Genomic DNA, 14,457 nt, shown 5'->3' on the forward strand with positions numbered 1-14,457 from the left:
GGGAATACATATCTGAAATCCTAGCCCTGGCAAGAATGAATCCGTAATTAGCATGCCCTCATGGAGGGGATTCAAGTGGGTAGACCATTGCTTGAGATGTCCTAAGAGAAGCCTGATCCGGTGGTGGGTCCCATCCTTCTCATAGGGACACTAAGGAGTAAAAATTCTGTCTTGATCTAATGCTCTCCCACATATAGAACTCATAAGAATATTCCTTGTCAAAATTCATAGTAACATGTTAATAAAATGTAATTTTTCCCATATGGCATAGTCTGGCACTTGCTGTGCTATAAATTTTCTTTAGATAACTTTAATTATGTGCATCTGTAAGAAGATAATTAGCATGATTATTTCTAAAATAATTCGTTTTTGATTCTGAATGCAAGTTTTTTGTTCCATTTTTGTTACTGCAGTGCTGAATCTCTTGAACTCTATAGGAAACAAAATAATGAACCTACTTCCTAAAAGCTCCTGTCAGAGAAGGGGAACAATTTGCACAGCTCAGTCTACTTATTCCGTTCGTTTTGGGACCTTATGACCTAATGCAGAGGTGAAACAAGACAGTGTGGCCATGTGTGCATTCCAGCGCTGGGCACAGGGAAGGGCTGGACATCTGCCGAGAGGTACACGTGGATGGCCGACGGTTCTAGAGAATTCAGTTTGATGTGACATTGGGAGAATCCAGAGAGAATTTTCTGACAGATAGTTGGGGATGAAAGGCCATTTATTTACGGAGGGTGATCTATAACATTTGAAAGAAATCCTACTTAACGGACAACAAACATAAACACAAAGCTTGCTTTCTCCCCCTCCTTTGAAGTAGATTTTATTTATTTATTTATATTTTTTACACATTTACTCCTTTTTTTAAATAATTTTTTATTATATTATGTTAGTCGCCATACAGTACATCCCTGGTTTCCGATGTAAGGTTCGATGATTCATTAGTTGCATATAACACCCAGTGCTCCATGCAATACGTGCCCTCCTTACTACCCATCACCAGCCTATCCTATTCCCCCCACCTCCCTCCCCTCTGAAGCCCTCAGTTTGTTTCCCAGAGTCCATAGTCTCTCATCGTTCATCCCCCCTTCTGTTTATCCCCGCCTTTCTTTATCCCTTTCTTCTCCTACTGATCTTCCTACTTCTTATATTCCATAAATGAGTGAAATCATATGATAATTGTCTTTCTGTGCTTGACTTATTTCGCTTAGCATTATCTCCTCCAGTCCCATCCATGTTGCAGCAAATGTTGAGAAATCGTTCTTTCTGATGGCTGAGTAATATTCCATTGTATATATGGACCACGTCTTCTTAATCCAGTCATCTGTTGAAGTAGATTTTATTTTTTAGAGTTGTTTCAGGTTCCCAGCAAAACTGAGTAGAAGGTACACTGTTGTAGAGAGTGCCTGTCCCCATACATGCGTAGCCTCCCCTGTAATGAACTCCCTCACTCGTGGTCCGTTTGCTACGTCCATGAATCTGTAGTGACATGCGGTTATCCCCCTGCGTCCATAGTTGACGTCAGGGCTCCCTTCCGGTGGCAGACATTCTGTGGGTTGTGACAGATGGATAAAGACATGGATCTACCATTATTAGAGTATTTTCACTGCCTTAAAAATCCTCTCTGTTCCATCTTTTATCCTCACCCCCCTCCGCCCCACCTGCCAATGATCTTTTTACCATTTCCTTCGTTTTGCCTTTTTGGGAAGGTTATATATTTGGAATCCTACAGCATAGGGCCTTTTCAGATTAGCTTCTCTCACTTAGTGATATGCATAGAAGCTTCCTGAGAAATATTTTGAATGAAATCTATAGTCAAGAAGATCACTAGCAAAGATTCATTTACAAAAACCTTTCGAGCCACAGAAATGCCTCCTCTCAATGTCCTTCTCTTCCATTATCTTTTAGTGGCTGTGGAATACGTGGGAAAGTTCCAAGTATATTGGCAGTAGAAAAGCACATCCTTCTAATAATAAATGAAATCAAGTATATTATTCCATGGTTCCAAATAAATAGAAAAATATTCTGGATGAAAATGAATTCCTAAATTTTAATCCATACCTTCATTTTACTTTTTTTATTTTTTATTTAAGTTCTGTGTATTTAATCTCTACACCCAACATGGGGCTTGAACTCACCACCCTTAGATCAAGAGTTGTATGCTCTTCGATCGAGCCAGCCAGGTACCCCTCCATGCCTTCATTTAAAAAAAACCTTACATTTATTTTTATTTTTTATCTTTATTTTTATTTTTTTAAAAGATATTTATTTATTTGAGAGAGAGAGTACAAGCTGGGGAGAGAGGGAGAGGGAGAAGCAGACTGCCTGCTGAGCAGGGAGCCCGATATGGGGCTCGATCCTAGGAACCTGGGGTCATGACCTGAGCCCAAGGCAGGTGCTTAACCACCTGAGCCACCCAGGCACCCCTTATTTTTTATTTTTAAAAAGATTTTATTTGACAGAGAGCGGAAGAGAGCATAAGCAGGGGAAGCAGCAGTGGGAGAGGGAGAAGCAGACTCCCTGCTGAGCAGGGAGCCCAGTGCATGGCTGGATCCCAGAACCCTGAGATCATGACCTGAGCTGCCGAAGGCAGATGCTTAACCAATTGAGCCACCCACATGTCCCCCCAAAACTTACATTTAATGTGAGAACAAAATTGTCAACTGAAAGTCACAGCTGATTATTTGTAGTTTCATAGGGTTGAATGGTAAACATTTGGTCAATCGTGGATTTTCTGGGATGGTTTCAGTTTCAAGCGTTCTATCCTACAGTTGGACAATAGTGTTGTGTTTGCAAAATTGCATATTAGTCCTTGTTCCACACCTACACCTGGTTATGTTAAAGAAAATGTGGGATCTGTTCTAATTCTCCCTTCCTTTTTCAAATGGTTGTATCTGATAGCTAGTTTTTTATCTTTATCCTTTCCTTGTGGGTTGTCTTTGAGTGAATGAAGTGTTTACTTGAAGCTTTTGAAGATTTATTTTTCTTTAAGGAAAAAAAATCAAAAAGCTAGAAATGGAGAGACTTTGAAAATGTCATTGAAATAAAGTCTGGGTGCAGTTGATTGAACTTATATAAACTCTTTGAAAGTTGGATTGACTAGCATTCGTGTTTGATCTAGTTAAACCAATAAAATACAGGATGTAATCTTTATATAATTACAAAAGTCCCACTGTCTGATCCTACCTGGAGGTTACGATAATGATTCAACAGGCAAGCGCCTTTCTTGTCTGATGTACTTTGACTCTTTATCTTTGCTGGCTTTAAGCCAAAACAAGACTTGATTGCAAATACTGTATTTTATTTTTGTTGTCAGGTGGCTTAACTGGTGAAGGCTAGTGTAATCTGACTAAGAACTTCCCCCCGGGGTGGGATGTTGAAATGTACTGGATTCTTGTATTTTTCCATTGCTCTTCTGCTCAGAGAGCATTACAGGTGAGCATTGTAGTTCCACGGTTCAGTGTCTGTGCACCTGGCTGAAACACAGTAGCTGGAGTTAATCGGGGGTTTACCAACATCCTTGGTGCCATTAGGCAGGGTTCTTAGAAGTTCTTTGTAGAGATAAATAGTATGGCAAATGCTGATTGATAAAGCCAAAAGCAAAGAACAGCTGCAAAACCTTGATGGGGGGGGGTTGTTTTAAGAGAAACAGGAAACCTAAAACCCAAAACCGAAATGCAGACAGACATATCTCTGTGTGTGGGTGCGTGTGTGTGTGCGTGTGTGTACGTGTGCGCATGCATAGAAAATTTCTGCATGGAGAAAACTTGAAAAAATTCAAAAGGCAAATGATGACTGGAAAATGTTTACAACACCTATGATAGACAAATGATTATTAAATATAATTGGCACTCATAGCTGCTGCAATTGATAAGGTTAAACAATCCAGAATAGAAATGCTAAAATGCGGGGTGCCTGGGTAGCGCAGTCCTTAAGCGTCTGCCTTCGGCTCAGGGCGTGATCCTGGCGTTCTGGGATCGAGTCCCACATCGGGCTCCTCCACTATGAGCCTGCTTCTTCCACTCCCACTCCCCCTGCTCGTGTTCCCTCTCTGCTGGCTGTCCCTGTCAAATAAATAAAATCTTTAAAAAAAAAATGGTAAAATGCACACAGTTCACGCTAAAGGAAATACACATGGCTGAAGGAAATTAAACCTAAAATAATACCTCTGCCCACTCATTGGCCAACATGGCAAGATTGTTACCATCCAAGGAGAAAAACATGATGGGCTCCCTCTTCTGAGCCTTACTAATAAGATTGGACTGGGTTATACATAGGAATTGGGAGATTTTAAGTACAGGATTTACTCCCCCACTCCTGAAAACAGTCATAATGGCAAACAAAGTAACGTCAATCATAATGGACTTTTTCCCCCTGACATCTAACTCTGTTGCAAACATTTTGCTAAATACTTTACGTGGATTATGTTTTTAATCCTTCCAGGCATTCTAGGATGTACTGTCTTCAGTAAGAACAACAAAAAACGATTACCACCATACTAATCTTTCATGCTTGCTTGCTATTGCCCCAGATATTTCTGTATAATGACAGCTTCTCCTTTTATGATTAGTGGGAAATTATGCTTGAAATGAAAATGCTTTGGTTGAGGAAATGCATTGACGTTAATCCCCCCCCCCCAATGTAAACAGCTTAGCAGAGAGGCTCTATAGCTATTGGCTTGACAGGTGTAGGAGCATTTGGTTTCGGTGGGGGGGGAGGGGGCCCTAGAGGGTGCCTCTGCTGGGCAGCTGAAGGTGCTTTCTGCTCCTCTCTTGGTGTTTGTTGTTCAGGTTGGCCATTTTACCTACAGTCAAGGGAAACAAAAAGGAGCTAATCAAGGTGTGCCAGATACGCGACTTCTCCTATCCTCTCTTTTTCTTAATCCTCTGACATTTACTATATGACAAATTTTATTTCTAGCAATAAGTCCAAATCCACTGTCATCTACTTCCTGTCTTTGGACCCATCCTCCTCTCCTTTTCTCTGCTCCAGCCCATCAGTGTGATCTGCTGCTCCCTGAACCTATGATACTCAGGACCATCCTAGGCAATCCTTACCCTCCTTCCAAGATTCTGACTCTGGAGATTCCTGCAAAACCCATCGTAAAGCTCACCCCTTGTTTCAAGGAACCCTTACTCATTGTGCTGTCCCCACTATGCTTAACCATTAGCTTCATTACTGTGGATGTTTTACTTGGCTTCTGTGAGTCCCTGTTTCTCAACTGCAAAATGGGTGGATGAAGTTGATGTCATCAAGTGGGATGTGCATGTGGGCTAAATATGGCAAACACCAAAGCAAGGGCCTGCTCTGAAGATGTGGTCAATAGTATAATAATAATAATAGCGCTTAATAATAACCCTGGCAAAGGCGTACCCCCCATTAGTAATACTTTGTCGGCCACTCACTCGGGGCTGGCAGCAATTGCCATGTCTACTCTGCATCCCTGTCTGCCTCACGTGACCTACGATGGAAACCATATCTATAAGAACCAGGAGCTGGTCCACTGGCTCACGTGAAGCTTTCCAGCAAAGAGGAAAAAGGAGCTCCTGTCGAGGAGCTGACTTCAAGAAATCTATCCCAAGGCACGAGAGAGTAGGGTACATGTCTCAAGAGCAGTGTGGCAAATGCAGAGGCCGTTAGGGCTCCCTTACGTCCTCCAGAGGTCCCGGCTGTCTGTACAGGACAAGAAAGACTTGGGAGGGAATGAGGTGGAAGCCGGGCCATGTCAAGTTTCCCTGCATAAGGAGCGGGAGCTTCTGACCTAGTGCAAGGAAGGTGACGGTCCTCAGACCATGACCCTTGTAAAGAGGTGGTGTTGGTTCAGAAACTGGCCTTGACCCAGTCTCCAAGATCGAAGTTCATTCATTTCAGCCCTGAGTCCCTTTGGAAGGTATCTCAGTGCTCTCCATCACTGGACAATGACCACAGAGCACTGGGGTTGGGGCCTGGATGTACTCTCATGGGTTTGGTCTTGGGAAGTCCCAGCAGGAGCCCTCCCTGCACAGGGCCAGGAGGAAGGGCCCCTCCCTGGTGAGATGGTGAGGTGGGCCTCATATAGGAAGCTCTCCAAAGCTGCCTTGGACACTACTCTCAGCTTTTCCATAATGCACCTCTCAATGTCTGACCTCTGCTTTTTGCCATCATCACCCTGTGTCTGGGTGACCACACCTGAGCCTGCCTGATCTCCCTGTGAACTTTTAGTTTGTCACCAAGCCAGAGGCTCCTTTGATCAGAGTCTCGATCTGCACATAATGCTTGCTTTCCTGCACCATGTCTACTAACCCTTCATTCCCAGTAATTAAACCATGGCCACTGTCTGTCCAGCTTTGGCCTCTACCCAGTCTAATTATTTCTCTGATGTAAACCCTGCCAAAAATCATACTTCACCTCCTCCCAGGCTGTTCATATACTTCCCCAGCTTTGGTCCTGCTGGTCTGGCCAATGAACCTTGAGATGTAGCGAGAGGTGAGGGCGCACTGAGGATTTGTAGAGGTCAGTAGGGGGTCGGGTAGGTTGATACCAGATTAGCTGAAATTGTAGGTCTGTGTTGCAATTTTGGGTATGCAAGGTTGCAAAGGAGGGTTAGGGCCATAGGGTAGATTTCATAACTAAAGCTTTAATAAGGGGCTGGGGCCTTTTGGCCTGATGGTCTGAGTACAGCAGAGGAAACTTTCTGATCCTATGCAGTTGAGATTGATTCAGGTATATTATGAAGATATATTATTAGAAGTGAGATATATTGAGATAGATTCTTGGGAGCAGAAGAGAAAAATGTGATATATCCATACAATGAAATCAGACAAAAAGGACGGAAGTATTGATTTTCACGGCAATATAGGCAGAGCAAAACACCATACCATTTAGCCAGCTGTGAACCATGATGCCACGTGGAAGAATCTAGACACAAAAGGGCATGAGTTCTATAATTCCATTTACAGGAAATTTCCAGAATCGGTCCACTCTACAGAGAAGGAAAGTAGATCAGTGGTTGCCAGGGGCTAGAGGGAGGGAGTTGGGAGGGTGACTGCTAATGGATCCAAGTTTCTGGGGTTGGTGACAACGTTCAACAGTTAGAGAGCGGTGATGGTTGCATAGCCTTGAGAGTATGCGCCTTCGTACAAACCATTGGGTGTATGCTTTAAATGAAGGGCACGTCACGTGTATGAGTTATTTCTCCGTGAACTTGTTATAAAAACATTTTTTAAAAGATATATTGGTTTAATTTTCTTTGAACGGAGGACAAATGTAACACTACTCTTCTCTGGATAGAAGGTGATGTTCTCAAAATTCAATGTTTAGAGATTCAGACAGGGAAAACAGACGACTTCATGTCATATCCAACCGTGAACTTCAAGGAACTGGAGGCCACACCATCTAAATTATGGGTTGATGGCTTTTACGGTCTCTACCAACCACCCCAGCCTCACACACTCTGATATAACGTGTCCCAGCCGAAGGAGAAATCATGACCAAGAAGTTAGATATGGGGAATGAGAGGCTTCCCAGCAGAAATGTGGATGTTAGACACGATAAGCCATAGTTCCGATATTTCTTTCGTTCTGAGTGAATTATCAAGCCATGCTAAGTGGTGTGTGTGTATTTTTTCCGTATGCCAGCAATCTCATGCATGAAATATCGTTATGTTTTACAGATGGATAAACTGAGGTACAGGGGTAGCAAGTCTCTTGTCCACAGTCACACATCCGGTGACAGGGAAAGAGGAGGCTTTTCAATGTGACCTGACTACTGTGAATTGATTGAGATGAAAAGCCTTAGACTTGTATATTTACCAAAACTGCTTACTCCTGGAGAAATATCTCACGTTCAATTTCCCCGCTGGTCTGCATTTCATAGCTCAGCATACCAGGAGAGGCGGCTCCAACACTTTTCCTTTTAGACAGCTTGAAATCTTTATCATTTTATATGTCTTTGTTTCTATCGTGAAGTCAAGGACGAAATTGGACTTACATTAGAAACACATTTTCTATTTCGGGAAGAGAGAACATCAGGATGGTGAAATTGGTCTTTTGTCAAGGATGATATTGAAAAATGATATTCACAGTATGTAGTTATCAGTTAGAAAATTATTTAATGAGCCAATATTTCTTTTTCTTTTTGCAGAACAATGGTTCCCTGGTTTGGTGTCAGAATCACAAGCAATGTTCTAAGGTATGTTCCCTACCACTGCATCAAGATTTTTAAAAACCTTTAATTTTGGAATAATTCTAGAGTCACAGGGAGTTGCAGAGACTGCAGAGAAATTACACATATTCTTCATCCAGTTTCTACCAGTAATTACACCTCACATATTTGTAGGACAATGTCAAAAGCAGAAAATTGACGTTGGTACAATGTACGTGTATCATTCTATGACAGTTTATCACAGGTAGAGTCAATTCCTGTAGCCACCACTGCAATCAAGATACATATATCATAAATTGACGTATGTAATTTTTTAAATCCACAAACATTTTAAGGAGAAACATCTTCTGGTTAGACCAGAAGATTTACTGCATTTTACTTACACTTAAGCGATTTTGTGTGTAGTTTTGTCGGAACTTGCGATATTGTGATTTATGAGACATGTACAGTTGGTCATTCAGATGACCGGAATATACTCTTGCTATATTTAATCTTCTTCCGCGGTTCCTGGCTCACAGCTCCCCAAAGTCTTGGGACTTTCTGAGCGATAAGAGCAATGGGAACATCTTTTGTTATATTTGGTCTCTTGTCCTCAGTTTCTAAAATCCCTTGGGAGCCTCAGAGGTGAATGAGTGTCTTGTTATTCCTAACAAGCCCCTTTCCACCACAATGGGCTTTATGTGACTGAGGTGACTTTTGGAGCACAGCTAAGGATGGGGGCTGGTTGCTAGGCGAACCAACGCTGAATAGAGGGTTGGAAGTTTCAGGCCCACTCCCTGATTTCCAGGGAGGGGAGAGGGCTGGAGGTTGATTCAGTCCCCAATGGCCGATGATTTAATCCATCATGCCTAGATAATGAAGCCTCTATTTAAAGTGAAACAAAAAAGGAGGGGGTTCAGAGAGCTCCCACATGGGAAGCACGTGCAGATGCAGATCTGGGGACAGGTGGTGTCCCTGGAAGCTCCCCGCCATTTCCCCCTGCCTGGCCCTGTGCATCTCTTCCGTCTGCCAAAGCTCATGTCCTTTAATAACAAACCCGCCTAAAGTGATGTGGTAAGTAAGTTGCTCACGTGTTCTGCTCAGCCGCCCTAGCAAGGGAATGGAAGCCAGGTAGGGGGTCAGCAGGTCAGGCAGAAGCACAGGTGACATCCGGGACTTGTGAGTGGCATTGAAGGGAGGGCAGGGCCATGGCAGAGGGGTGGGGAGCAGCCTTGTGGGACCGAGCCCTTAACCTGTGGGATCTGACACGGTCACCAGGCACACAGTGTCAGAAGTGAGTTAACTCAGCTGATGTGGGAGAACTGGGGAATGTTTGTGGAAACTGTGTCCACCAGCCACGCGCAAGTTGGAACTGGTGGGAGAACTTTCAGAATTGCTGTGAAAGAATTGGACTCTTTAAAAAGTCTCTTCTATTTTTGAGTATTCCTCGCTGTGCACACACCCTGAAGTCGTCATTTTCGTTTGTACATTGAATAACGTCCATTTTACCTTAATCCCCAAACATTACAATTTTGAGGAAAAAAATATATATTCATTATATGTGGTATATAAATAAATAAAGTTTACTACTGGCTGAAAATATTGGCGACTTTGGGAACCTAATAGTGTTTGATGAGATCGATTTAATCAGCATTACTATTAGACTTTACAACTGAAACAGTCATTTATTTTATAACTAAAATTTTATCTGAGCAACACATAATACTGAAGTCGCCTATTTATGAAGAACATTATTATTTTGAAGGGTCTTTCAAACACATTATCTCACAGTCAGTAATTGTAGAATAATATTCCTAAACCAAAAGTTTTATTATAATGATCCATCCTAGCATCCATGCACACATTATGTCATTTAATACACATGAATGTTATTAAAAATTGAACACAATTCTTAGGTGAATGTGAAATAATGTGATGAAAGTAAACTTTGCTAGCTCTGACTTGCAAAATCTTGGGCAGAAACGAAATGTCTGATTTAAGTACTTTTACTCTTCTTATGTAATAAACATTTGTTCTGAAAAGACATTTTCTACTATTAATTGTTCTTGAGCTGGAATGTTGGGTAACTTATTCATCTCAGCATTACAGGAAAATGTATGTGTATATATACATATGGGAGGGGGGGAGAGAATGCCATGAGGTTGGCGAAATTTCCTAAGTAGTGTTTCTGTCCAGTTTTATATTAGTTCAGTATTACATGAATTACCAGTATTACCTCTCATTTAAGCAACCCCTTTTCTCCTTATTCCATTAAGAAATTAATTCTTTTTTATCCATTCAAAAGAAATTTGAATGGAAAAGTTTCATTTGAACTATGTTTTTAAGTATCGTAAATAAAGACCCCACCCCCACCCCCAAGGGGATTGGTAAATCATATCTTCTCAGTGAATGATCAAGGCTGACATGAGAGACTGCATTTCACAAGAAAAGATATCAACTCCTTTTGCCTAAAAGCAAAGAATGCATTAATAAGTCACAGCTAACCCCAACAGGAACTTGGGAATTCAATATGTCAGTACAAAGCTGACATAAGTTTAAGGGTTGTCTTTAGTCTGAATCGTTGGGAATGAATCTTACATGCTAATCAGAGTTTATCTCCTTTGAATATTATCACCACTGGATACGTTTGCAGCTAATTACAGTTTGCATTTCTTTTGAGATTTGTGGAACCTTTCTAGTCTTTTGCTCTTCATCTTTAGGTGAATGAGGTGAAGCGTGAGTGACAGTAACTCTGTTTTACAGATGGGGCATTCAGGCGCATACATATTTGGTAACAGTCCTGGAATCACTCAGCGAAGGGGTGGAGGGGTGCCAAAGTTTGGAACACTGCCTTCTCCATCGTTCTGCCCAGAGATCAACAACTTGAAAACCTGTTTTGAACAAATATTGGGGCGGACGAGTAACAAAACCCAGAAGTAATGATGATATAACTTTCAGAATATATTTTAAAAGATAAGAATTATGTAATGTTTTGTAGAAACCACACATGCTCATTGTTTCTGGCTACCATCTACAAGCATGATCTGTTCCTCCCATCTAACTGCCCCCCCCCCCGCCTTGTCCAGTATGCCATCATCTCTAGCCTGGACCATCCATGGGCATCCTCTTGTGTCTTCCAGCTGCTGCTTTTGCCCCAAACAATGTCGTCTCCACAGGGCTCCTGGAAAGACCCTCTAAACCTGTGAGCTGAATCATGCTGCTGTCTACCTTCCACCTTTTGCTGTGTTTCCGTCTTGCTCGGACCCAAACACTGGCCCTGTGTCTCCACCTTTCTCTCCTACTTGATCTCCTTCTACTTTTACCCCTTGGAGGCTACTCTTCTCTCCACCCAGAACTCCCCTTCCTCAGAGAGACCCCCAGTTCACCGCCTCCCCTCATTCACACCTCAGTACACATGCACCTTCTCAGCCTTGCTTTCCCAAATCACCACCTCCCTGCCGCTACCGCTTCATTTACACCCTGACCTGACATATAGAGTTCCTGCTTTATCTCTCAGACTCTGTCTCTTTCACCAGGAGGTAAGCCCTTTGTGGGCACGACTCTGTTTTCTTTGTTGACTGTGGTGTCCTCTACTGTCGTAGCTTAGAATGCTGTTTGGCACATACTTGTTGCTCAACAAATATTTGTGATGAAGGAATGAATGAATAAAACCTGTATATTACATTTTCCTCCCCCAAAGTACATCTTTACTGCATTACCTTTACGAAAAAAGCAATATATAATCATTTTGTATCTATGTAATTTAGCAAGATTATGTATTATTCATTTGGAAAATCTACACCTTTGTCCCATACTCAGTTCTCCACGATGACATCAGCACTACATACTCAAGGGTCTTTAGCACCATTCAAGTCGTAAGTGACAGAGTAGTGACTTAGTGTCCAGTGTAGGTTTAGACAGTGGTTCTCAACTTGGGGTGACTTTGCTCCCAAGGAGACATTTAGCAACGGCTGGAGACATTTTTGGTTGTCACAGGTAGTGGTGGAAGGCCACAGACATCAGGTGGGTGGAGGGCAGGGATGCTGGTAAATGACCTGCAATGCCCAGGACAGTCCTGCACAGTGAGGGTTATCTGGTCTAAGTGCCGAGGTTGAGAACCCTGGTCCATGCATTTCATTAGTTATAAAAGAAATTAGCAACACAGTTCTATTCTCAGCAGTTTTACTTTCTAATATGACGGAAAATAAATGTGTAATTTACTGGGCATGTGATATGTGTGGAGTGCTGTCAGGGGCTTGGTACCTATAGGAATTCTAATTCTCCCCATATACTCTCTAATGTAGGTGGGTGGATTGCTCTTCGCCTCTTCATCCAGCTTCTCTTCTAACCAAAACCTAGTTCCTCACCTGAGCACATTACCATATAGAATTAAGCATCTATATTTCCCAAAGCTTCTTTGCTGCTAAATATGGCCATCTAACTTATTTCTAGGCCATTAAATGCAATTGGAATAATTGTGAAGGACTTTTGAATGCCTCTCTAAGGGAACTGTGATTTAGCTAGAAAAGGTACTCGTTGGCTCTTCTCCTTTTCTGTCCTCTGCCATTTAGAATGCAGACCAGTGGCAGGGGCTGCAGCAGCTGTCTTGGTCCATGGTTAGCCTTGACGATGGAGGCAAGTCTGAGAATAACCAGTAAGAAAGATAGAAGACATCCGGGTCTTTGATACCATATCAAATTATTTGCATGTAAAAGATAACTTCTGTGTTACTTAAAGTCACTGTTTTTGTTTGTTTTTTTTACTTTTGTTGATGTTGTTGTTCTACGAAGATGGACTTGTGTGTCAGGGAACCTAATCTTGACTTTGTAATTGGCTGACCATCTCTGTTTCACAGATGCTTAGGAAGGTTCGATGCTTTGTGCAGTGTCACTTGGCTACTGCGTACTCACAAGTACCAGAGATGGAATTTGAACTGAGTTCTGATGGAATCAGCAGCCAGTGGTTTTCACATTATATACCCTACACGTTTGAAGTATCGTAGAACCATAAAAATATTATGAAAGATCTTCTGCTCAGTGTAGCAGTTGATTCTCCTGGTGTTCTGGGTTTTTCCAGAAGCGCTCTTGCCCACTACTGTGAAATGGAGAACTTCCTGGAAACATTTTGGCCCAGCTTTAGGGACAGAATCATGTCTTCTCCTTGCTTTCACATTTCCATTGTCCAGTGTGAAGGTAACAAGATGCTGTCTAAAGATGACCCCCTCTGCTGCTTCAGCTTCACTCAGGGATCGCAGCAAATGCCTGGAGAAATGGACATTCCCCCAGTAGGGTGATTGCTCACTCTGAGAGGAACACATAACTCAGGGGAGCATGGTTTGCTATTGGGTACTCCAAAATAAATGGTTTGCAAAATTCGCATCTGAGCTCAGTGTCCGTCTAGGACGATTCCGGGCAAACTTTCTAAATATACCAAATCTACCAAAACATGATACCTGTTGGGCTAACTTGCTTTTAGAACTTCACTTTTAGTAGTAAGTGAATAGATCATCTGGGAGACAAACCACAAGAGACTCTTCACTCTTGGAAACAAACGGAGAGTTGCTGGAGAGGAGGGGAGGTGGGGGGATGGGGTAACTGGGTGCCGGGCATTAAGGAGGGAGGGCATGTGATGCAATGAGCACTGGGTGTTGGATAAGACTAATGAATCACTAAATTCTACCCCCGAAACTAATAGTACACTATATGTTAACTAACTTGAATTTAAATAAAATCTAAAAAAAAAAAAAAATAAGATTATCTGTTTCTAATTAAGACTGTAAGCATATGTCTTTGGCATAAAAGAGAAAGGCATTTTTCTGTTCTATCTAAATAGTCTTTGTAATCAGTTTTTATCTTAATGTTTTCATCTAAGCAATCCTAAATACTTTCTGGGATGAATGATTACTGTGGTGCTACAAAAACCTAATGAAATATCCAAGTAAAAAGTTCAATTTTGACAATGTACATTATTTTAAGAACTTCTTTTAATTAATCTGTCTCTTAAATAACCCATTTTTCTGTATCAAATATAATGTAAATTTCCTAATTTTTTCCCATATATTGCAATGGGGTTACCGGTCAGGCCTTTCATTTATGTTCTTAACATTTTCTTGAAATACATTTCATTTCCTTGTTCTAATAGAGTTTATTTCCTTTTCAACAAATTCTCATTGACCATGTCCTGTGTCCCAGGCCCTCTTGATCAAGTAATTTAACAGCATGTTTGGTCTTTGGTACTACTTTTTACCTGTTTGGCTTGCTGAGCAAATCCCCTTTTTAAAAAACTTCATTCCTTTTAACAAGTTGGCACAGGAGCCCTTACGAGTCCCCAGGA

The 14,457-nt window shown here is 41.8% G+C and overlaps 1 protein-coding gene across 1 annotated transcript in view; it reads left to right on the forward strand.

Moving 5' to 3' along the window:
• The window catches only part of ANOS1 (anosmin 1), a 205,638-nt gene that overhangs the window by 26,588 nt on the left and 164,593 nt on the right, over positions 1–14,457 (forward strand). The window contains exon 2 of the mRNA XM_040634628.1: positions 8,125–8,172. Coding sequence (XP_040490562.1) covers positions 8,125–8,172 — 48 coding nt within the window. The remainder of the gene's footprint in view (positions 1–8,124; positions 8,173–14,457) is intronic.

Source organism: Ursus maritimus, assembly GCF_017311325.1.
Source record: "Ursus maritimus isolate PB19 chromosome X unlocalized genomic scaffold, ASM1731132v1 scaffold_X1, whole genome shotgun sequence".
In the NCBI taxonomy this organism is placed as follows: domain Eukaryota; kingdom Metazoa; phylum Chordata; class Mammalia; order Carnivora; family Ursidae; genus Ursus; species Ursus maritimus.